General features: G+C 43.5%; 3 protein-coding genes across 5 annotated transcripts in view; 1 reads left to right on the top strand and 2 right to left on the bottom strand.

Annotated features, from left to right (window-relative positions):
• atp2c1 (ATPase secretory pathway Ca2+ transporting 1) overlaps positions 1 to 22714 on the bottom strand; it is a 76438-nt gene extending 53724 nt beyond the window's left edge. The window contains exons 1-2 of one of the 2 annotated variants that reach the window (XM_078286990.1): positions 22639 to 22669; positions 6532 to 6673 (exon numbers count right to left, since the gene is read on the bottom strand). Coding sequence is in view for 1 of the 2 variants with exons in the window: in XM_078286989.1 (XP_078143115.1) it covers positions 22639 to 22662 (24 nt within the window). In the remaining variant the exon portion in view is untranslated. Of the gene's footprint in view, positions 1 to 6531; positions 6674 to 22638 lie in introns of both variants that reach the window. The other variant, XM_078286989.1, reaches the window with a different exon arrangement.
• Positions 5286 to 10852, bottom strand: LOC139911368 (E3 ubiquitin-protein ligase TRIM35-like). Its single transcript, XM_071898893.2, has 4 exons — positions 9708 to 10852; positions 9619 to 9648; positions 9310 to 9368; positions 5286 to 5503 (listed from the first exon to the last, which is right to left on the bottom strand). Exons 1-4 carry the CDS (start codon positions 10850 to 10852, stop codon positions 5286 to 5288), a joined length of 1452 nt encoding a protein of 483 aa, XP_071754994.2.
• Positions 22715 to 24656: 1942 nt separating the features above from the next.
• Positions 24657 to 25632, top strand: part of pik3r4 (phosphoinositide-3-kinase, regulatory subunit 4) — a 47343-nt gene continuing 46367 nt past the window's right edge. Inside the window, exon 1 of one of the 2 annotated variants that reach the window (XM_071898899.2) lies at positions 24657 to 24896. The gene's annotated coding sequence lies outside the window, so the exon portion shown is untranslated. Of the gene's footprint in view, positions 24897 to 25013; positions 25079 to 25632 lie in introns of those variants that run through there. The other variant, XM_078287322.1, reaches the window with a different exon arrangement.

The raw sequence follows: 25632 nt of genomic DNA, 5'->3' as shown, positions 1-25632 counted from the left end.
AAATGGACATAAAATAAGGATTCCAGAACTGAACAATACAACATTAAAAAAACAACCACAAAAAACAGTAGTGCTTGGTTATCTTTTGAACAAAGCTCAGGTATAAATTTGATAAAAAAAATTGCAACTTGTGGCTCAGAAGAGACGATCTGATGTTTTTTTCTCCCCTTCCTGCTACCATACACACTTCTATGATAATATATCGACAAATCCTCCTGCAGCATACGTAGGATGTGATCACACCTCCAGTTTTTACTCTTACTGTACTCTTTGGTCTGAACCAGAGCGGACAAGTTGACTTTTTGGCATTTGGCATTTTTGTATTTGGTTCGTTTAGGTTCTCGCTGCCCAACTACAAACCAACCAGGGCTTGTAAACAAGTCACATGACTCACAAGTAGCTTGTTTATTGGACAGAGTTTTGGTCACCTGTCATCTTGCAGGTTAATATCTGCAGTCATGTGTAGGGAATGATATCAAACAAAACTTTCAAGCACTTAGGTCAGTTTGTGATCAGAACTCTTAAAATGCCACAGTAAGACAGCTATGTAGAACTAATTCATTTAAGGTTGACACTGCATTGTTTGCTATGCTGTTAAACAAACTCAAATAGGCTATATCATGTGTGTTCAGGGTGAAAAAGCTGAGAGTAATTATCATAAGAACAACCAAAGTACAGAAAGCTTCAGTCTGAACACTTCCAGGTCGTCGGGATGATTGTTCCCTCCTGATGTGAGCGCAGCGTCAGCAGCAAGCAGCAAGCTGGCAGGAGGCTGACAGCAGCAGCCTGATAACAGCCTGACAACAGCCTGGCAGCAGCAGCCTGATAACAGCCTGACAGCAGCAGCCTGATAACAGCCTGACAACAGCCTGGCAGCAGCCTGACAACAGCCTGGCAGCAGCAGCCTGGTAGCAGCAGCCTGACAACAGCCTGGCAGCAGCCTGACAACAGCCTGGCAGCAGCAGCCTGATAACAGCCTGGCAGCAGCCTGACAACAGCCTGGCAGCAGCAGCCTGACAACAGCCTGACAACAGCCTGGCAGCAGCCTGGCAGCAGCAGCCTGGCAACAGCCTGGCAGCAGCCTGACAACAGCCTGACAACAGCCTGACAGCAGCAGCCTGACAACAGCCTGACAACAGCCTGGCAGCAGCCTGGCAGCAGCAGCCTGGCAACAGCCTGGCAGCAGCCTGACAACAGCCTGACAACAGCCTGACAACAGCCTGGCAGCAGCAGCCTGGCAGCAGCAGCAGCAGCCTGACAACAGCCTGACAACAGCCTGGCAACAGCCTGGCAACAGCCTGGCAGCAGCCTGGCAGCAGCAGCCTGACAACAACCTGACAACAGCCTGGCAGCAGCCTGGCAGCAGCAGCCTGACAACAGCCTGACAACAGCCTGGCAGCAGCCTGGCAGCAGCAGCCTGACAACAGCCTGACAACAGCCTGGCAGCAGCCTGGCAGCAGCCTGGCAGCAGCCTGGCAGCAGCAGCCTGACAACAGCCTGACAACAGCCTGGCAGCAGCCTGGCAGCAGCAGCCTGACAACAGCCTGGCAGCAGCCTGGCAGCAGCCTGGCAGCAGCAGCCTGACAACAGCCTGACAACAGCCTGGCAGCAGCCTGGCAGCAGCCTGGCAGCAGCCTGGCAGCAGCAGCCTGACAACAGCCTGACAACAGCCTGGCAGCAGCCTGGCAGCAGCAGCCTGACAACAGCCTGGCAGCAGCCTGGCAGCAGCCTGGCAGCAGCAGCCTGACAACAGCCTGACAACAGCCTGACAGCAGCCTGGCAGCAGCAGCCTGACAACAGCCTGGCAGCAGCCTGGCAGCAGCAGCCTGGCAGCAGCCTGGCAGCAGCCTGACAACAGCCTGGCAGCAGCCTGACAACAGCCTGACAGCAGCCTGGCAGCAGCAGCCTGGCAACAGCCTGGCAGCAGCCTGACAACAGCCTGACAACAGCCTGGCAGCAGCAGCCTGGCAACAGCCTGACAACAGCCTGGCAGCAGCCTGACAACAGCCTGACAACAGCCTGACAGCAGCCTGGCAGCAGCAGCCTGGCAACAGCCTGGCAGCAGCCTGACAACAGCCTGACAACAGCCTGGCAGCAGCAGCCTGGCAACAGCCTGGCAGCAGCCTGGCAGCAGCCTGACAACAGCCTGACAACAGCCTGACAGCAGCCTGACAACAGCCTGACAACAGCCTGGCAGCAGCAGCCTGGCAACAGCCTGGCAGCAGCCTGGCAGCAACAGCCTGGCAGCAGCCTGGCAGCAGCAGCCTGACAACAGCCTGACAACAGCCTGGCAGCAGCCTGACAACAGCCTGACAACAGCCTGACAGCAGCCTGGCAGCAGCAGCCTGGCAACAGCCTGGCAGCAGCCTGACAACAGCCTGACAACAGCCTGGCAGCAGCAGCCTGGCAACAGCCTGGCAGCAGCCTGGCAGCAACAGCCTGGCAGCAGCCTGGCAGCAGCAGCCTGGCAACAGCCTGGCAGCAGCCTGACAACAGCCTGACAGCAGCCTGGCAGCAGCAGCCTGGCAACAGCCTGGCAGCAGCCTGGCAGCAGCCTGACAACAGCCTGGCAGCAGCCTGGCAGCAGCAGCCTGGCAGCAGCCTGACAACAGCCTGGCAGCAGCAGCCTGACAACAGCCTGACAACAGCCTGGCAGCAGCGCTGCAACACAGCAGGAGACACAGGAGGCCGACTGCAGCGCGGCACCTGAAGGCACCGCCGCAAAAACCCCACAAGGTTTAAGAAACAGAACAAAAGGCACGCTTCACTTTTAAAGTCACAGTGACATGAAAAGAAACTTGGTAATTTTCCAGGTTATTATATTACAGCTACTTCACAATATCTGCCAAAAAGTTTATTTTCTTGTATTTTCATATCAAAATCCCCTAACTTATTTCCTGGAAAACTGTGTATTTTTAGTAGTTACTTCATGCTCAACATAAATATTCCATCCAATAATAACAATAATACCATTATAGATTTTTTAACACCCTCCCATCATATAAAACCGTCTTCCTCTCCCAGACAGATACTGCTATCCCATTGGTTGAGCCATCTGCCACTTTTGAACGATCCCTCCCCCCATTTGGCCAAATTACAGAAGCAAAATGCTCTGAAATGCCGTTTCATTGTGACTTTAAGTAAACAGGCCTGTATTAAACTGACTTAAACTTTTCTATCAAACACATAAAAAAATTCTGACATGTTTTGATAAGGTTGCATGTAGTTTTGCCTGCTGGACAGCGTGGGAAACAAACTTTTAACTTTTGTCCGCTGGCTGTCTGTCCACTAGTGAGTGAATTCATGGAATTTCTCATCCACTTTAGAACAGAAAAGTTCCACCAAATGCTGAGTCGGTTCCTGACAGTTCTGCCTGCCGGAGCCAAAGTCGAGGAGAAACCTTTAGCTGGTGGCTGGTGGGTGGAGGAAATGTTCCCACCCAGCCGCTAAATGGTAAATAAGCTCAGAGAATCAGCAGCATCTGAATTCACCAACACAGAGAGTTCAGTAGTGACGGCAGCAACAGAGGAACACCCGGCTGATGTGATAAACTGAACTGGTCCGGACACCAGGCTCACTCTCCTGCTGCAGGTCTTACAGGCAGAAAGAGTCTAAGATCCAATACTGCTGAGAGTCTGTCACTTCCCTCTTCCTTTACTGTGTTTTACAGAAACACAGAAGCCTCAAACAGACACACAGGGAGACTACAAGAGTCTGAAAGCTAAATTTAAGACTTTAAGGCTTATACTGTCAGTTTAAATCACATTTAAGACCAATTCCCCCCCTAAAATAAGCGTATAAAAACAGCAGCCGTTTTCTTTCTTGCGGTTTTCTTTCTCACTAGAGAAGTAGCTGCACTGAGAACAAACATTTTTAAGACCTCTGAACCCCTAGTTAAGACTCAAAGGCAACAACTAACCTTATTTAAGACCTTTCATGGCTCTCAATTTCACTAATTCAATTTTAGACATTTTAAGACTTTCTAAGAACCTGCAGACTCTGGAAAGTCCAGTCACTGCAAAGCCACAAGAGATTTTTGCTAATTCATGGTTGTAACTTGGCAAACACTTTTATTGTGAAATAGGAAGCGAGCAAGACGGAGTGAAAAAGAAAAACTAAAGATTAAGAAAAAAAGATTAAGAACTAAAATTTTTAAAAAAATGTATGGTATGGCATTTAAATAAAGTATTTCTGGATTCTGCCATCAAAAAGTTGTGATTTGATATTTTTTTGGATAATGGCTTTTGTTTTACACTCTACTTTATTTCAAAGCCAAGCTGTAACCGACCAACTGTAAACCTCATTGTGTTTAATCAGCCTGCAGCAGCCATGAGGAGCCGAGCAGAAAAGGCCTGAAGGAGGTAAAACAGATCACAGTCAAACAGTCAAACAGTCGGCCTCGTTCGTATTCAAACACACAAACAGAGAGAAAAGGAAAAATACATTTCAAACTGTCCTGGGAAACCAGCTGGGCTCGATGTGTGATACCGCTCCGAGCCTTTAGGAGAGCAAACAACGTCCTCAAGAAACAACCGTCTGAGTCACGAGACGCAAACCAGCATCAGAAGCCTTGATCTGTTTTGTGAGTTTTGTCATTTCTCTCCTTATAGATCCATCCAGCGCTGTACAGCTAACTCCGTAACAACACTACAGATGCTAATGCTAATGCTAATGCTTCCTCTCCAATCATTTTGCTGTGGCGGCCTCCAGCAGCTGGAAAAATCACTCCACATAGGACTGGGTGATATGGTTCTAATCAATATCACGATAATCATAAGAATTTTTCCCATGTATATATATATATATATCTCACAATATGGCTCACGTTAAATAATCAAATTAATGTTCATCCCATTGAAGCAAATGGTAACATTAGGTTTGACGTTAAAAAACCCGGAAATTTTCAAATGATATTCTTTAAAAATGTTTCAATCCTCATTCTGTGAGTTTTTAAATGAAATGTCATCGTCTGGCCTTACTGCTCAGCAAGGCCTACACATTCTACAATTTCAGCACAACTGTCCACATATCACAAGATCCACACATCTACAATAAAACACATAAAATAAAACAGACAGGAATCGCTGCTACTGCTCCATTAATTGACAGATTATTTCAGCACTACTTGTAGGTATTTCACCTTTGATCAGGCAGAAGCCAGGAAAAAGAAGATGAAGACTGTTGTTCCTGCTATTCTTCCTCCTCCATCCACCTCTCCTCTCCTCTCCTCTCCTCAGGTCGACCACACAGACAATAATCCGGGCCGAGACTTAGTTAGGGTTAACTCAGATCCAGGCTGGCCGTCCGGCTTCTTCTCCTCTCTGTTTTGACTTCCTGCAGTTCCCAGTCCCACTGTAAAGAAACACAGCATCCACTTCCTCTGCTGCCGCTGTTCCTCTGAGCAAAACGCCGTCCCTGCTCTCCTTCAGGTCCCTGCTCTCCTTCAGGAAGCGTCCCGTCTGTCCGGAGGGGAAAGGGAAGGTGTTGGCTGAGAGGATTGTTTCTGATTAAGAGCGACCAGAGCTTAGAGGAGGATCAGAGTCTGGCTCCGCCCCCCTCAGCTCCACCTGGTGAAGGAGCGCTCCACCTCGCCCTCTGCTGCCCTCTGCAGGACAGGAGGGAGGATACAGGCGGGGGGGGGGGGGGGAGGCTGGCTGGTCGGTCCGAGTGTTGGCTGTGCAGATCACCATCCATATTAGTTCCACGGGCCAGTGAGTAAAACTTATTGATCCAAAACCACCAGACTCTGCAGTTTCTGAAACTTCTAATCACACTCAAACTCAAACTCTTCTAACGACAAAAAGCGGCATGGAGTCGCTTTTTCTCAATTCCCATCTGGACCACATGGATGTGACAATGTTTATGTCATTCACCAGAGACAATTGGATTTGGTGAGACGCCTCAATTTAGTCAAAACTCGAAGGCAAACACCAGAATCAAAATGTGCTGGAAACAAAAACGGATGTAATGTCTAATGCTGGAAACATGTCAGCACCGTCACTGGAGACGGTCGTCATCGAGCCAAAACACTGCTCCAAAACAAGAGTATGAGTTGGAAAATGAGTTTTGAAAGCCAGAGATCTCAGCAGCTGGCCAAGTAATCATTGAGTCATTGGTATTGATCAACTATCAACCCCCACAGATATATTATATGGGTCAAGAAAAACCTGATGCAAAACAAAGAAACAAAGTCTGCAAAACCAGTCTATTCCTGATTGAACAGCTGATGAAAGCTGTGAAATCATAAATGTGCAGAATAGGAAAAAAAGAAAGTGGGAAATGAACAGTTAAGAGACATGAAGTCCAGCTGTGTTCAGTAAAGCAGACTGGATGCAGACTGAACTACTAACCTGCTCTGGATTCATAAAAGGAACCTGATATTACATGGTGAAACATTAAAACCTCTAATAACTGACATTTTAATAATTTTAAGGTCCTAATTTTAGATAATATATTTCAGGACTTTTTCAGACTTTTTAACAACCCATAAACTACATAAAAACATAATAAATAAGGTGATATTTGCCTGACCTGAGTGATGAGCAGACACTGTGTCAACACTATAGTAGATGAATTCACCAGTCTTTGTCCAGTGTCTGCTGGTTATTTCCCAGTCTGGTCAAACTCCTGGAAGGTGGTTTGGTTTTTCCCAGCACGCTCCTGCCTCATTTGACTGTTGATGACATTCAAACATGCAAAATTGAAAAATCAAATCAAGGGAGAGGTCTTAGGTGAGCGAAACGGCCTCCGTCTCGTCTCCGTCTCGCCCGTCCTCCTTCCCGTCCCGCAGGTTAATAATTTCCCGGCAACTCCAATTAGATCCAGGTCAAACTCTATTAACGGGTTTGGAGTCTGTGTGGGCAGAGCGCCAAATCCCCGCAGGGAGCCTCGTTTCTCCAGCGCTCACCTCAACATGGCTCTTATCATGCACATCACAGCCGATAAGAGAGAGAGGCGGCTCGCTCTGCCACAGTGTGATCCACATACTAAGACCTGAGCAGCTTGATAACAGCCAGGATACAAACTGACTGCTGCTGAACACTTCAAACACAGAGCTGCACAGTTACAGCTTAAGTGACGTGTTGCTAAACATTATGATCATAATGATTCATCGTGAGTATTGGTCTCAAAAATTTGGTTAACAAAATTATTTTACAGCATTTTTTTGCATCTTATATCAGCTTCGAGTATTATTTTGAACACACACTACACTACACTGGGCATTCCAAATGAAATGAAATAAAATGTTTCAGTATTTTGAAATTCTATGATTTTTAACTGTGAATAATAATAATAATAACAATAATAATAAATGTAATAAATATAAATATAGCCACAAGCAGCCATTAGTGGGGTCCAAACCTTTCCAAACCTTTGGGCGACGGTTACAATATAAGTTTTACATCTCAACAGCAGAACATTTTGGTGACATTCCTGCAGCTGCGGGTGAAATGGTGCCAATATTGCCATAAGAAAAATTGCTGATTTATCCTGACGGTGGCGCTATTCAGCACGACCAGATGTGGTCTGACACACTGTGGGGCCCCTTGCAAACAGGTGTGTGAAGGTTGGATGGTCTAGCATGAAGCATTTAGGAAATACACCAAACATCCTGTTTGCATGTCAACTCCTCTGCGCACCACAGCCGACACAGCAAGAGGCAGCGGAGCTCGCTGCTGCAACTGACAGCTGACTGGAGACAATACTGTCTGTGGGCCCGAGAACTACAGACAATACTGTCTGTGGGCCCAAAACTACAGGGGTGAAGAGACTCACTATATATACGTATATGTATATGAACAAAATCACAAAGCTTATCCTTTAACTTCATTCTTTATTGGTTTTAGAGGCAAAAGTATCCCAAAGTAGTTGAAAACAATCACAGTAGGTTAATGGTTACAGTGCTAACATACATAATCAGTCATTTACATTTTAAATTTGAGGCATTGAGCTCATTTTCTTATCCAGAGAGTCTTAGAGGGAGTGCAACAGCAGAGAAAGCTTCAGTTCCTAAATCACCAACATTACATAAAGTCTGAATCTAAAATGAAATCTTCACCTTTTAAATAAAGTGACACCTGCTCTGATGCAGAATTAACTAGATAACTGAAATCCTTGGTTAAAAAAAAAAACTTCTACAGACTGGATCGTCTGTATGTTAAAGATGGTGAATGACAAACTATGAGATTCTGGTGAATTTTCTCAAATGGATGAAGCTTGAAGCTTGAATGAAGCTTTTGGAAATTAACTGAACTGCTGAGCCTGGCTATGCTGCTGTAAATATTAGACTCAGTCCAGCATCACCAGTTTAATCCTCCTATTATGTTAAAACTTACAGACATCTTTTATGTTTGGGGTCAAATTGACCCCAGCAATTTAAACCCACAGAAAATTATTGTAATTGAAAGAAAAACCAAGTTTAACCCAAGTAACACACAGCAGTTAGTCAATAATGGAAAAAACACCAATAAAAAGTAAATTAGTCACCAAAATAGTCTTTCAAAGAGCTGTGACAGGACCTCATTGGCAGAAAGTCTTCAGTTGAGATAAAACTCTATATAAACTCAAAAACTGCATGGGAAACTTCCCTCAGTTATCAGTCAAAAAAAAGAGAAAGAAAATATGTGTAAAACTTTTATATTTTCTCTGGTTTTATAAGGCGTTTGTAAACAACACCGTTGTATACAAAGTGAGTTCAGGACCTTGAAATTGACCCCAAACATAATAGGAGAGTTAAATGATGAAATTAAATACAAACACTAGTTACAGTGGAGAGAAACTCTTAAGAACCATGAAAGACTGTAGTCTAAAAATAGAGAAAATACAGTAAGACTAGGCTATACATTTGAATATAGAGAAAATTCAGTTTAACACATAGGCTTGTCTACTTTGACATGACGCACAGCATTTTGTCATTTTATGTTCTGTAAAGTGCTTTGTAAAATGTTTTTGAAAAGCTGCGATAAAAATAAAATGTATTAGTGCTGTAGCTTTTTGCATATTTTTCGTTTCTATTCTACTTATTTTCTGGTGTTCAAATTGTCAGTTGCGTATTGTATTTGCTATATTCTTGTTTATACTTTTTTTTAAATATATTCTGTTTATTCTATTTTTTTTATATATATATATTTCTATTTTACTCTGCTGTTTCCTATTACTACTTGCTGCTGCAACGACCTGATTTCTCCACAGAGATCAATAAAGTTTCATCTCATCTCATTTTATCTTAGGAAGGACATGAAATGAATCCTGAAATTCAGTCGTATTTCCCTTCAACAAATGGACTGCTGGTTGTGTACATTACCTAACCATCATCATCTTCATCATCATCATCATCATCATCATCATCATCATCATCATCATCGTCTCTAACTGTGCTGTTAGAGATCTGAACTGATGCAGAGACTTTCACTGGTAATATCTTCAGAGGGAGTGTGTTCCAAGTGTTGATGTATGGAAACAGCCGGTCAGTGAACAGCCTGTCAGTAAACAGCCTGTCAGTAAACAGCCTGTGAGTTGTGTTGTCAGTGAGTTGCCCATCAGTGTGTGTGATGCTGTATATGTGTGTGTTAGTATCAGGATCGGTGAACGACAGCTTCCCTCTGTCCCAGTCCAGACTCACTCTGATCCTCCGGAGCTTCTTCCTCACTGGGAGATCAATGAATTGATCTGGTGGGGAGCGAGCCGTGTATACACCAAAATAGAACTCTATTACCCACAATCCATCCCGTATGACTCCCTTCCTCTGGGCAGACTCTGCCAACACGCCCACTTCCCAGTGCGTGCCGTCTCCAACCTCAACATCCCAGGTGTGAGTCCCTGAGTTGAAGCCTTCAGATCCCAGGACCGACAAGCAGAGGTCAAACCTCTCTGGGTTTTCAGGAAGCTGCTGGATCTCTCCCCATCTCACACTGGTCAGATCTTCAGACAGGACGAGTTTTGGATAGGCAGTGTTTGGGTCCAGAACCACAGGAGTGTAGGAGACCATCTCCTTCATCTTGTCCCAGACCGTGAAGCTCAGGTTGCCCAGGTGTTTGGCCTCGTCTATCAGAGCTCCTGAGACCAGCTGTGGATCCTCCAGCAGGGGGCGCTGGACTCTTTCCACTGTAGCCTTGTAGTTCTGCAGGAACGAGGCGTCTTCAGCTCTCAGCTCCTTCTCTACGGCTCTGACTGTGTCTGAAAGAGCTGCCATCTCTCTGCTCAGACCCTCGATCTTCTCCTTCATCATCTGACTCTTCTGCTCCTCTTCCTCCCTCAGTGCAGCGATCCTGGCCTCCTCTTCTTCTTGTAGAAATTGGTGTAGCTTCTTAAACTGCTCTTTAATCTGCATCTCTGTGTGTCGGGCCTGGACCTTAATGTGTTCTGCTGTTTGATCAAAGCTTTCTTTAACCTGATTAAAGACCCTCAGTTTTTCCTTTAAGGGCTTCAGAGATTTCTGTATTTCTTCCTTGTGATCCCGTGCAGCTTCGTCAACGGGTCTGAATCTGTGGTCGGTGTGTGTTTTTGAATCTCGACAGATGACACACACTGGCTGCTGATGGTCCAGACAGAAGAGCTTGAGTTTCTCAGTGTGAAGGCTGCAGAGAAGCTCAGACTCTGCTGAAGCTCCCTGATCTCTCTCCAGTAAGAAAGCCGCACACAGGTTCTTTAACGCCAAGTTAGAAGGCGGTTCACTCTGTGAAGACGTTCCCTTACAAACCGGACACTCGCGTACTAATTTTTGTCTCCACCACTCCTGCAGACAGGCTTTACAGAAGCTGTGGCTACATGACAGGAGGACAGGATCTTTAAAGATGTCATAGCAGACAGAACAGGAGAGATCCTCTTCTGTCAGAGACGTTGGGGAAGCCATTTTCTGTCCAAGTGAAGCTAAAATCTCAGCGGGCAGATGGCTCAAACAGGAACTGAGTCAGCCAGTCGTGGGCCACTCCTTCCTCTAGAAAATTCCCTGAAAGTTACTTTCACTTAAAGTCTTAAAGTTTTCTTCTAAAACTCACGTTAAGTGTGAGGAGTCAGCAGCAGGTTGAAGTCGCAATATTCCAGTATTCCCTCCTGTAGCCGTCCTCCCTCAGTGGAAGTTGTAGTTTCCAGAAGGTGAATCTTGTTGTCCGTCGCTCTTCTCAGCGAAGAGAGGAACAATGACAACCTCCGTTTCCTAGTTTGTCGGAGTTGAGTCAGCTCGGGTGGAGCTTCATCAGGCCAGGGGCGAGTTTCATTCCAAAATGGGGAGGGGGGGTTCATTCCAATATGTTGCTCTCTCGTTATTTACTGGGTATTGTAGACTGACAGAGGGTTCAGTAAAACACTCAGCCACCAGACAACTAGTGTTTGATTTGTATTGGAAGAGTTTGGATCCAAAATGAGATTTCCAAGAGATATGTAGATGATCTGAGAGATGCAGAGATACTGAATGTGGTAATGATTGTTTTTTTCCCACCAAAAAGAATATACAGCATCTTGGAAATGAACTGTATTTCTAAATCAAGAACATGATAATAATAATCCCGAGAGCTTAATTCTTTAGAGGCATGTTGTCAAGTCATTTCTGCCTTGTGAGATCAGTGCACTGGAGATTTCAGCTGGGTCTCCACATGATAAGAGTACCAGTAGTTTTAGTTTTAATAGGAAGCCCATACATGCTGTGTGCCAAAGATTGTTCAATTTTCCGGGAGAAATAGGAAAATATAAGTTTTGCATAAAATTCGAAGACCTTACAGTTCAGGAGTTATTGGCCAAAACATGAAGCTGCTTTGTTTTAGCGCCACCATCTGGCTGATTCGCAAATTTTTTGGTGCCCAAGTAGTAGAGGAGATTTTAAACCTATCCACCAAATCTGGTTGCTCTAGGACTTACGGAGAGTTAGTTACTGACATTTCATTTAGCGAGCCCAGTAACTCAGATGTTTTTCAGTCACCAAGTCTCTCGTTGCTGTATAAGTTAACTGCGCTGCAACATGAGCTGACTATTCTACTTCCATCTGATTATGGAGGCGACGTTTCAAACCGCCACTCCAACAAGCACAGAGGTGCTGCGTCATAGGAGCAATGTATTGGTCGCTGTAGTTCACTAAAACACTTTCAGCGCTTGGCAGCAATACAGCTTGATTGTTTGAAAACTACATCGGCAAGAAACGCCGGCTTCACGCATCACTAGGGCTGTCCCGAATACCATTTTTGGGGCTTCGAAGCTTCAGTGAGAATTACCCGCGAATATTAGAGGCTTCGACAGGGGGGGCGGGGCATAGGAAAGCCCTGTGTTCCACGGACTTTTCTGGCAAATATACATTGATGTGGGCGGAGATAATCGGCTTTTTCCAGACGTGTTTGGACGTGTGTTAAGGTGGAAGACTGACTTTTCCAGACGTAGTTGGACCATGTATGCCGGTGCACGGAGATTCCCGGTGAGTGTACAGTGCTATCTGGTAATTTGCGACAGTATACGGGAGTGAGCTGACATTTAACGAGGCGTGTACAGTGACAGAAATCTCCAGTACACAAAAGTTCTCGGGGGATTACGGACGTGTGGCGGCCCGAATATCTCCTGGCACGTCGCCAGACATGACCGGATACAGTGCGTTTCCGTACGCGTGTACAGAGATGTATAGGATGGAAACGTAACTTTTCGTCCAATGAATAAAAAAAACAAAACAAAACTGATTTGGACGTCGATTACCATGGCAACGGTAGAAGCTTCTAAGCTTTGAAGCATTCGGGTCAGCCCTACGCATCACAGCACCAAAATGAATCCTAAACAAAACACTGTATAGGAAACAGGGTTGGGTCCATTCATGAACTGAACTGAGAATGCATGATAAACTCCAATTCAACTCCTGCAGTGTGAGTGTGAATGTGAAAGTCTCCCAGCTGTAAGGAAACAGAATGTGAATTGAATTGGAATGACAGGAAACAGAACTGAAGTCCATGAAATTCCATGAAATTCCATGAAATTCCTCTTCTAAGAGAGTTTGTCTTGACTCGCTAAACATTATGAATCAAATTAAAGACAGACAAACTACAACAAATCAAACACATTCAATCATAATGTATGGATTATCATTACATGTTCTGCATCAAATACCAGCTGAAAGGTTCCTTTAGCAGTTTATGATATTCAGCGTTGATAATATATAACACTATGTGTAATCTCAGACATGTGGTAAGAAAAAAACATGGAATTTCACAGAAATTCATTGAATCAAATTCAACTTCCTGAAATTCCAATTAAATTCCAATTATGTTACTTTACCTGAATTACCCGAGTTTCCCCATGGGGATCAATAAAGTGCTATCTTATGTTATCTTATCTTATGTTTCAAAGGTAGGTTCAAATTCCAATTCCTCAGTTGAACTGGAATGGATGAGTTAATTCATTAATTGAGCCCAACCCTGATGGGAAACTCTGAGTCTTCACCACAATTTAAAGTCTCTGACTGCCAGCTGACTGGAGGAACCAGGTAAACCAGAAAGTGGAGTAGGAGGTTGGGTGACATCTTCACCTCACCCAGACCTGCCACAGAAACATCCTGATCAGCAGACTGACTCTGCCTGGCTCTAAATGACAAAATTCACCACCAGACACACTTAAAAAAAATACAAGGAGACTGAGCTCCATGCTCTTTTTAACGGGACGATATCTTGAAATTCAATATATCACAATACAAAAATGTGACAATACATATTGTGGGGCAGAAAAATAAATGGTGATATCAGCTCCATGTTATTCTGCTGTAGTAATCACAAATGAGACGCTTGACCATCACAGTTTCACAAGCTCTCCATCCAAATTATATTATTGTCACTTTGCAATGACATTTTTAAATTGTTGTTTACATTCTAGCAGCCAATGGCATCGCTAGAAAGATTTGTGTGTCAGAAATAAACAGAATTCTGCACAGTCAGACTTTGTTGTCACTGAACTTTTATTCATTACATCGTATCCTGGTTGTATTGAATCCTGAACCCCATATTGCGTATCGAATCGTATCAGGAGATAAACAGATCGTCCCATTCCTAACTTCCACATATTCACACTGAGAGTCTTCTACTGGTTTCCACTGAGCAGCTCTACTGGAGCAGCTGGAGGTTCAGTGAGTTGCTCAAAGACACTGCAGCGGTGGTTGCTGAGGTACTGCAGAGTGTTTCTCATTCACCTTCCTTTCCAGATTTTCCTTGCCGATTCAGGGATTGAATGGCTGCTCTCAAAATATAATCCACTGGATTACTCAGACTCTAATGTGATTACTCCGTTACTTCTGCACAGGACAGGAGACTTTACTCTTTTGTCCACAGGCCTCAGTATCTGGTACAGCTCAAAATTCACCGCCCCATTTCACTATTTCAGCAGCCAACTTGCATTAGAGCAGGAGTCCAGATGATGATCGTGTTACAGCAGCACTTAGCTGGTGGTTGGTGTTCATTTCCTTCCTGATCGCCCGTTACGCAGCGCTGCAGCTACAGGAGGAAGGACATGAAGGCCTCATTTATTATCGGCACCAACATGAATATAAAGCGAGCTCTTCAGGCCGGTTCATCACGCAGGGATCTTCCAACCGGCCGGACAGTCGAGCTTCACCGCCTCGTTCCTCTCTGGCACCAAACAGCCAATCCAATTTACCGATCAACTCAGTCAGAAACAAGACCGAGGTGAAGCAGGTCAGAGTCCAAGACCAGGCCAGGACTTTCAGAACCGAGACGAGACTCAATTACTTACTGCAGAGAGAGAGAAACCCCATATGGAACCAAAGCTATGTCGGCCCACAGCAGAGTTTAGGGAGAAGACAGACAGACCAGGGTTTGACCATATGGATATCTGAAGGCCGACACCTACAGGGTTTCCCATACAAAGGCTTTACCCAGGGAGCCCAGCCAGGAAGATTTTTTTATAATGTTTTTTTTTTAATTGTTGTGGTGGAAGTTTTCTGTAATAAAGAGACTTGGAGATGAGAAGTTGTCCTTCTGTTATCTTTATTGCTTGCAAGCAAGACGCAATGCCCACCCAACGAGTGTGTGAGACAAAGCGAAACCATGAGCTTTGTCCACCCTTCTTATAATCTTCTATCATTTTTATACTTGAAACATTCAACGATTAAGGTGCATCTGTGCAAGACAAAATCCACTTCCAACCAGACACTCAAGGCCTTCTCTGGTCAGAACCTTTGTTTATCTCAAACTGGTGGAGAATGGAAAATTACTGAAGACAGAGACAGCATTCAACTGGCCACTGTCTTATCTGTCTCAGGTCAGGTCAAAGGCATGAGAGATGTGCTGAACAGCAGTTTGTAAATTTCCACACAGAGATGAGCTCTCATAATAATACAAAGAGTGTACAGTACAGACATTAAAGACATATAGAATAGTATATAGTGTAATTTCCTTCACAATTGTAATCTCAAGTCTTGAGTGACAGCCGTGTAGGAGAAAAACCAAAAAGGTAGATACTGAGAAAGCAATATAATCCCACACAATATCTACATTTGCATAATTCTTAATTGCAATGTTGCAAAGTTTGTCAAATTCACATCACATTATAGAGAGCTGGCTGTGCAACTGTCATTAGTTGATGCACAGACCAGAGACCAAATCCAACAGAGTCTCCCGCCATGAAAAAGAAAGTGGAACTTAAAATTCTACAATTTGATCCAAACAGTATTTATAAACCGTTTTTTTATTATTTTTTTTTAATTGGAGATGTGTAAAACTACCCAAAGTTAACATGAGTGCAGTGCAAAGACTTTATTGCCACTTTTCATCATTGGATTCGACTGGACACACTGCTCTCACTGTAGGTAAGGACAAATAATTAATCCATTATCGATGACAACCGCCGCCACACCCCAAAAACACACTGCCACAAGTACAATGTCAACCTGTGGGAAACGCTGACATATACTGAAATTTCTGGATTGTTGCCAGTAGGCGATATTATGTGTCAGTACTCAATATCTTTAAATTTGACATTTGTCATGCCCAACATTTTCACGTATTCATTGTTTCTGCCAGAAGGTTATTCCTGCCAGGGTGGGAAACCCTCTGGACCGGTGTTTAAGACCAGGAGACTCAAACTGTCCGCTGAAAGGCAGCCAGTATCGAGCCGTACATCAGTCTGACCCCGACGACAGGGGAGCAGCAGAGCTAATGCAGCGAGGCAGCCGGCTGTGAAAGAGCTGGTAGAAGATGAGAAACGGCGAGGAATCTGCTCTCCTCCAGAAATAGGTTATCAGAGGGAGGGAGGGGAGGGCTCGGTACAACACCTCCGCCACACTCTGCCTTCAGAAACACTAACAGAGAGATGGAGAGTTGGCTCGGCTCGCTGGCCTCCTGACACTCCTGCTCCTGTTGGCAGGTACACTACAAGAGCAAACACTCCACACTACACCGTGACAGAGTTTCAGGCTTCACTGACTGTTTTCATGTGAATCCTATCCCGACTAACCGCTCACATCCTGGTTACGGTCTTATTCAGGATAAGCTGCTTATAGGTATCTTTCTATCCCAGTCACCAATATCCCTCTAAACAGGAAGAAACAGGACATTCTGCATATCAGAGTGGCCACAGAACAGACACACACCACTAAAACAAACAGTTAAACAGGATAAAGGGATTTTTATTTCACTATATGGAGCTATTGACTCCCTGTCTGGATAATCAACTGATGTTTGCCCGTCTAGCCTCTTTCACACATGCGGCCTGTTCTGCAAATTTACCGGCACAGGTTTCATGTGTGAATAGGAGCCGGTGTCGAAATGCCGGTAAATCAGTTCCACCGATTTCCACCGCCCAAGACGTCGTAACATTTCCGGTAAAGTTCTGTATCGACCGCATGTGCGAACGATGCAAGAACGTTAACGGGACGAGCAGCACAGTGTTCGGACGCTCTGTGTCGTCGAACTGTGAGCCAATCACAAAGCTCTGAAGGAGGAGACGAGTTTATTCTGTAAAGAAGACACATGAAGCAGGGAAATTCAAACCACTAGACAACGGGGCTGCAGCTTTTTTGACAAAGGATCGGCAAAAATGTTGAATTGGACAGACGTGGAAATAAGAGAAGCTGCTCAGCGTCTTCAGCCACCGTTTTCAAACTGCAGTGACTCCGGCTCAAAGGTTAAACGCAATTTCCGGGAAATGACAACAGAGGAATTTAACGGGTAAAAAAGCGGAAAAGGCAGAAACTCCTACATTTACCGGAAAAATTAATGCAGCAATTTTACGGGTTTCATGTGTGAAAGGAGCTGATGGTCTGTGTTGTGGTCATTTTATGCATTTTATTGTGTTCTTCGTTGTGTGTATTTATTTTAAACCGTCTGCAAGCCAAAATTCCCTTCCAATACATTCTTAAATTGATGTGACATGGTTTTTACATGCCACAGTCTGCATAATACTAACAAAAAGTCAGATAGTTTTTTGCTGAAAATGCATCTGCAATATGAACTGTCCTTCAGTATTCAGAAAATCTTCAAAAACTGTGTGAGGAGAGGAAATGAGATGCTAATACTTGGGATGGAGTCAGTTTGAATCAAGATGAAAGGTTTTCTTTGAAATGCGACTTGATGTGCAGTCCGGTGTTTCTTCTCAGCACCAAACACCTTCTTCAGCAAGCTGCCTGAAACACCTTTCCCCATCTCGCCTCTCATCATCAGGATTAGAGCTTATCCAGGTTATTGTGAATGGGATATGATGTCTCTCTACATGTGGCAACTCTTGAAAATCCCAAAGACAAATGATTTCATATATTTTCCCCGGGGGTTTTGATGTCGACTGAGTGTTCCTCTTCGTCGGCTCTGAAGGTTTTTGAAATAGTACTTAGCTCTAGAGATGGGACAATAATCGTTACTCCTATATATCACAGTAAGAAACAATAACAGTTATGACATTAATTTTTATCACTGTGACCTTCGCAATAACTGTGATTCTCATCATCTGTCATCGCTGAAGTTTTATTTTCCCCAAAAGGAGAAGCGCTCTAATTAACTGTTATATTCATGTTGCTGACTGAGTTAAAGTGGATCCAGACCAGTCCAACTTTATTTGAGATTCATTTGACTTTATTTATATAAAATGTGTGAGGAGAGGAAATGAGATGCTAATACTTGGGATCGAGTCTGCTTGAGGCTGTTTTGGGGATTTTTATTTGTGTTGTTTAAAACTCTCCTTACTGTTTCTATAAGCTAAACCAGTGCTTTATAGTTTTGTTTAAGAAAAAAGTCAAATATCTTGTGATTGATCTGATAAATTCGTTTTTTAAGTATCTGAAGAATGTTACAGTATGTAACTTAACTGTTACAGTACTGTAACAGTTAAGTTTACATCTTTTTTAATAATTACCAAAATAATATTGTGTATCGAGATAATTTTGGTCAAGATAATAGTGCTATGAAATGTTCATATCAGCACAGACCTGCTGGGCTCCTGGCACCGGTCTGTCAACCAGTTCAGGTGGACTGGGATCTAGTTCAAGGTTTGTATTATATATAGTTTTATCAAAGGTTTAGGTGAGTGTTCCAAATAAAAACACTTCACTGTAATACCTGCTTTTAAATTAACAAAATGTTAAAGTAACTGCAGTGTTGAAACACCAGGCATAAAACAGGCGTTTCCTGAGCTTTCTGTTACATTTTTTAAATTACTTGAAAAAAACCCAGCGGACAGATATGAACCACACCTGGCTACCAGACAGGTTTCTAACAGCAGGACTCACCCTTGGGCCCCGGGTATCCAGAGTGAGCTGGTTAACTATGCATGTGGCTCTGCTTTAAATGTAAGAACTGAACTGTCAGATATTTCTCAAACTGTTGAATATTTCAATAAAGGCATATTATTTCACAATGAGCTGTACTACCACTAAAAGAATAAGAAATTTTATTATTATTTAAGTTTTCATTCATGTGTGTGTTACATTTTTTTCTTTGTGCTGCAGAACTGTTTGACCTTCATTTCACCAGCAATCCCAACGAAAAAAGTAAGCGTTCATGCCTGCAGTAGAGGAGTGTATTATTATTAGTATTATTATTATTATCATTATGAAGAGCAGATGAGTCCAGCCGAGAGGTCGGTCTCTCTGCTGGCTGTGTAAACATCACGGCTCGGTGCAGCTTGGCGGTCGGACCGGCGCTTCTCTGTGGCACTTACTGTAAAAACAACTGCGTTAGAAGAAGGGAAGCAAGTCTGTCCTGGCGCTCTGTGTTCAGCTTCAACGTTAAGCTGTTGAGACGCCATGCGAGACATCCAACACGCATCTGTAGACTGCTGTATCTTGTATCTATGCATTTACTTTTCTTACTGTGAGATCATGGTTTGTAGGTCTCATTGGTCCGGATGAAGTGGATGAATGTTTGGATGAGCGTGTGTGTGTGTGTGTGTGTGTGTGTGCGCGTGTGCGTGTGTGTATCACAGCCTCGCGTCAAGTTCAAGTCAACGGATAAGGTAGGTTAAAGAAAATGATTCAAACAAGTTCAAAGTGTCGAATCAACAAACGGTAATAAAACAAATCAACAAAATCAACTTTTCTCTGCGGCGTCTTTCTTGCTGGTTTGTGGCTTCACACCTGGTTTAATTAAGATATCAACGCACATATATTACTTTAAGATTAAGACGCACTTTTTTGATCCCCTGGGGGAAATTCAGGTGTCACAGCTAGGACTGTCGCAATAACCGCAATATTGCAATACAGCGCTATAGACAAGCCAACCGCGGTGGATGGCGCGCTATGTTCACGTTTTTTCTTTTTTTAATGAGGCTAGGTAGTAGGCACTTCTTGTTTTACACTTTACACTTACACTGTATTGAATGTTAAATAAATTCATAATGAAAACAATAAGAGTGTATTGTTTCCCGCCAACAGTGTTGCCAACTTGGGAACTTTGTCACTAGATTTAGCGACTTTTTAGAACCCCCCGGCGACTTTATTTCTGAAAAGCAACTAGTGACAAATCTGCCAACTTTTTCTGACCATGGGGAACAATGTTGAAGTGTTGAATCCCAAAGCATTTGCCAATAAATTGGTACGGCTGATGCCGGTTTGCTCTACTTGCTTGTCATCCAGAGAGGTCTGATGATCACAGTCCCCCCCCCCCTCCCTCCGCTGCGAGCGGGGACTGTAGGTTATATATTGATATGCGAATTAGCATGTGACGTATCGCATACACCGCATACCGCGCTGTTGAGCCACCCTAAATCACCGCAGGGGAAATTCCTTCACCGCGACACAGCAGCAATGTACAGTACAATAGCAGAACAATGTACAGGGAAGGTAATAAGAAATAAAAATGAATAAAAATAGTGCAGAAAGGATATAAGCAATATACATAAACAATACAAACAATATAAAAATATACATCATGCTTAGGTTGATATCAGTCTCAGCCAGCTGAACTATTTAGAAAATCAGATGTTAAGATGTTCATCAGTTGGAATGGCTCCAACAGTCAGTCTTTTTTTATTTATTTTTTATTGGGAGAATCAGGACTTGTGACACTGCCAGGCAGCAGGAGCCAGTCATTTATCTTAATGCAAGTTGCATTAAGGTCAATATGTAAATCATGCTGTTTGATGCATTTAAGTACTTTAAAACACATTAAACATAAAAGGATGCCACAAACGGGGACTTATTTCCACTGTGGAACTCGTAGCAAAGACAACATGGCCGTTTATGCAGAATATTAGCAATAATGTAATGTTTGGTGTTTGAAGACAGACTAATATTCCTAATAATGTTTCCACCATGAACCCATCACACATCACTTCAGTGTGAGTTTGGAGATCTTCTTACACAGATCATCTGATGTTGTTCAACCACACTGAGCTTTATCATTTCCAGTCTGCATCTGCTGTGGTTTCTATTCATTTAGTGCTTTACTCCCAGCATCCATCTCTTAATGCTGCTGGCTCATTGTGGTTAAACTGCGTCCTGATCCGGCCTGATGGAGAGCTGATAACAACAGGAACAGGAACCGTTCTCCATTGATCACAGAGGCTCATGGATTCCCAAATTCACCCCCCACTGTCACCAGCTACAACTGATCTTAAACCCAAACCGGCCTCCTGAACGACGGTCGGTTGTCGGTCAACGCGCTGGTAGACGAGCCGAACACAGCAGCCGCAGTCAGAGCGTACCAGCATTTGGTTGGAGGCTAATTTCCAACCCTGTTAGCGATGAGTGAACTCCACTGTGTTATAGACCGGGGATTCAGGCTGCGTTCACAGCCATGATGTTCTGATCGGTTTATCTGAACTCTGCACCATCTGAACTCTGCACCAAATAACTCAGTCCTGTAACAACAGAACTGCGGTGCAGTTTGTTAATCCAACCAAGTACAGGAAACAAACAACAAAATGAAGTCTGGACTGATGCTCATATTCACTTAACTGGTATGAACACCACAGAAGAAGAGACAGACATGTCCATCATGTTAGATAAACTTAGAGTTAGATTTGTTTTGACCCCCCCACCCCCCCACCAAAATCTCTAACCTGCAGGATGACAGGTCACCAAACTAAACAAGCTACATGCAAGTGATGTGACTTTTGTTTACAAGTCCTGGTTGGCTTGTAATTGGTCAGTGTGAACCTTAAACGAACCAAATACAAAAATACAACAAAGTCAACATTTCCCACTTTGGTTCAGACTAAAGAAAACCCAACTGGAGGTGTGACTGGATGGGAAAAGCTTCATGTGAGTGTACAGTGCAGGACCAGTCTGGGCCATCAACTAACATCCCATTTCTACACAAATCCTATCAGTGAGTCCACACAACAAGGATTCAACATCACACATTTTAGCAGGGAGTCACAGTCTTACTGAAGTTTGATTGATGCAGTGTAAACTGAGAGTTGTTTTAAGAATTTTCTGGAGCCTGGGTGTGTTCAGGAACACTCCTGCTGTTTGAACAAGCTGCTGAATTCACACTGTGGCTCATACTGATGCTGCTGCTGCCTGCATCAGTACAAACACCTTCAGCTCCACCCTCATCCTCTTTACCTTAAAGAGTGTGGAACAAAGTGACACACACACACACACACACACACACACAGATACACTAACGCCAAGCAAACAATAAGCTAAATCCAATTCAATTACATCATTCAACTCACACCACCCACTAATTAGCAGAACTCGTATTAAAATGCAACCGATAACGTTAACTAACTGGAACATTTCAAGCAGCATCTCAACATCTGTAGCAGCTGGGCCAGATACAAATCAACACACACTAACACACACACACACACACACACACACACACACACACACACACCAGGCGTTAATGTTAGCTAAGGTTAGCTAGCTAGCAAGTCAGCCGGCCGGCTAACAGGTTGGGTGAGACAGAGGGACGCTGCGGACCGACTCCACATTCACTTAGAAACAAATGTTAAAACCCGGTGGGCTAAACGACTCGTCCACGACCATGTAAACAACAATGTCACCGACCTGCTAGCTAAAGTCCCACCATGACAGCGGGCTAACGTTACTACCGTCGAAGCTTTCCAGCCTGAAAGGTAAACTAGCCAAACAATTTGCGGAATGTAATTAGAGTCTTGGGGTTAACTATCAGATTACACGTCTATCTGCTGAGCCAGCAGCTGACTGCTAACTTGTAATTATTAGTATTTGTGATGGGAAAAGTCAGTAACTCGGAAACTTACCAGCAGCTCCCGTTTCTTCAGCATCTTCCGTGAATCCCACCGCTGAGCTTTTCTTTGACGGACCAGAGTCCAGCTAACCACAATCAGCAAGAGCAACACTTCCTGTCACGTTTTTCAAAATAAAAGCCTTATTGACAAACTGGGTGTGCTAAAAATGTGTCAAATTTCTACAACTCTGTTGTCTTTGAAGGCTGAATGAGGAGCCTGGCTTCTTTTTTAGGAATTTGATAGTTGAGAAAAGCTCAACGTTTTAGAGAAACACATGATGTAGGCCATATTGTGTGAGCTAACCAATCACAATGAAGAGGAGGCAGGGTATGACAATATGTAGGCAGCTGATTGGCTCCTTTGACAAACCACTAGGACATACAGTCTATGGTATGTAGTTGTTGTTGGTTTATGTGACCTTCATCTGTTTTACCACATTAGTAAAATCCACATGGTTATCACCAGCTGAATAGAGCGCTTGATGTTGTCATGGAAACAAAGCATGCATCACATAACCCGCTTCTTCATATTATCAGCACAAAGCGTGGTTGATGCGGTGCTTTTTTTGCAAATCAACAGAATAGTATGACCCCGCCCCAGAAATGTTTTTGAAAGTAGAGTGACAAATTATATGCTTTTATTCTGAAAGCAAAATCGCCTACCTTCCGGTCTCGTTCCGGGTGGCTTGACGCAGCTCTCTGACGGATGGTCGGGTCTCGCGTGCTGGAGGCGGAGTCACGTGTCATGCTTGGCTCTGTCGGTGCCAGAAAGTTCCTTTTACTCTAAACAAAGATCGTATATGATATGTTTGAGAGAAGATGCGCAAGATCTCCTCTTGCAGTTCAGCAATAAAAATACCGGGTAGTAGTAAAAATGAAATAAACAGTAAAAGCAATAGACTGTAAATGATGGTTATGTAAACATGCTGCCGACAATTTCAACAGGTTTACTAGACTGTAAGAGCGGGAGGTATGGGAAAGAAATGGATTAGTAACATTTGTGTTGTTTTATTTATATATTTTTATCTTATTCTTTAGGGCTAGGGTTAGTTAGTAATTCATTTCATAATGACTGAAGAGAAACTGAAGTCTTACAGCATGACAAACACTGAAATAGAGTAATATTTATCTGCTGACATTAAAATTTGATATAGAGTTTTGTCGCTGTGTATTTTATTCAGCATGGTAATTTACAATTTCTTCATAATATTCCATATGAAAGACACTGACTGACGTCTGTCAATTTTTTTTTATTTTTTTTTCAAATTTAGTGATTTTACCGGAGAGGAGGAGGACGCAGTTAGCTCTCACTTTGACGTTATTTCCACGCATGGAAGTTTAATATTATTATTCCCAGGAACCCCAAACGTCTCATGGACCAGAGTCTGCTCTCATGTTACGTTCAGGTCACATCAGGAGAAGTGGAAGAACAGCATGACGTCTCACTAAAACGGAGGAGGCATTCACGTGTTTTAACTCGTTGGAACCTGGTTGGAATGCTCGCATCCAAAATCATTTTTATTTGTGAATTTAAAATTAACCACAAACAAACTGCAGCAGACGTTGCTTACTTCTCACAAGTAGGTTTGACTGTATTAGTGTGAATCTTAATGATAATCTTGAGTTTTATTACCTTGGACTGCCGACATTGATGGATTCGCTGCCATGTTTATCATCTGTGTTGACACACTTCTGCGATTTGTGACAGCAAGTTTGAGATATCAAAGCCAACAAAAAATCCCGCTTGTCCTGCTTGTAATTTATTTACCACTTAGACGTGAACGTTTTCCCCCCAGTTGTCAGCGGGTATTTACAGTAAATCCGATATAACTTGAAGGCAATATCACGCACACGTTTGCAGAAGAGAAGACCAGTTTTATTCGCTGATTCATCTTCCCAATAAATCATCTTCGTTTTAACTGCCGTTGACCAGTAGGGGCACTAGCTGCCAGTCTGACCTCTGACCCGGAATAACAACAACAGCTGGAAACGGCTAACAGTCAGGTAGCTAGATTAGACTGCTAATTTCCTTTAACACTCACTGTTACTTTTCTACCGCAGCTTGTTGTAACAGCTGGGATCAGGATGGCAGCCGGGCCGCTGCTGTAGCTTCTTCACCGGGAGAAAACATGAAGTTAGCGGCCAGTTCTGCTCCGTCAGGCTGAAGACAGACAACAGCGTCTCGGACCGGACGAGCGACTCGCTGGACAGCTAAAGCTAACACAACAACAGAAACACCCAGCTGCCACAGGCTCATCACAGCTTCATCTGGTAACAAAACATATACAGCCTCACTTTATTATTTTAACACGTTAATGGTCCGAGTTTTGCTCACACTGGAGTTTGTCTTAACGGGCTAACAGTTAGCTAGCAGGCTAAATTAGCGCTGTCACATCTGTTGTTCTGCAGTAAGTCATGTGACTCCAGCTCCGGTCCAGGCAGTAACGACTGCGGTAAAGTTTGAGCTAATTCTCCTTTATTTTGGATTAACAACGACGCAACACCGTGAAATCTATCTTGCCTGCTGCAACAAGACTAATAACTTGTCAGAAAGTGATACAATTTGACCTAATATGTGTTTAACAGACTCAGGATCAGCGTGCAGTGGAGGGAAAATCCTCTTAAACTCCAACTCAGTCCATGGATGTATGACTCAGTCTAGCCAACTTTTTATTTGCAGAGTTTACGCTCCTTTTTAGACTGACATAAATCTTTGATATAAATGTACACTGTACATCATAATAGATTACATGAAACAATAGATAATAGAGTCTTTTTAGGGAAACAAAGCTTAAAGGAATATTTTTCTGAAAGTAATTGATTTGTGTTCATATTGATGGTTGATGATCACCAGCTGGAGATCATCACTTTTTCACCACCTTGTTATTTACTGCTACATCACTGCTTAGGATCACCTGTGTGTTTATTATTTGGATGCAGTGAGCTCTTAAAGATGCTACATGTTGTTTTTTTAAACCTCAACATATTTTTGTCAATGAATGTTGCT

This window comes from Centroberyx gerrardi, chromosome 12 (genome assembly GCF_048128805.1).
Source record: "Centroberyx gerrardi isolate f3 chromosome 12, fCenGer3.hap1.cur.20231027, whole genome shotgun sequence".
Classification (NCBI taxonomy): Eukaryota; Metazoa; Chordata; class Actinopteri; order Beryciformes; family Berycidae; genus Centroberyx; species Centroberyx gerrardi.
This window is presented reverse-complemented; position numbering and strand designations above follow the sequence as displayed.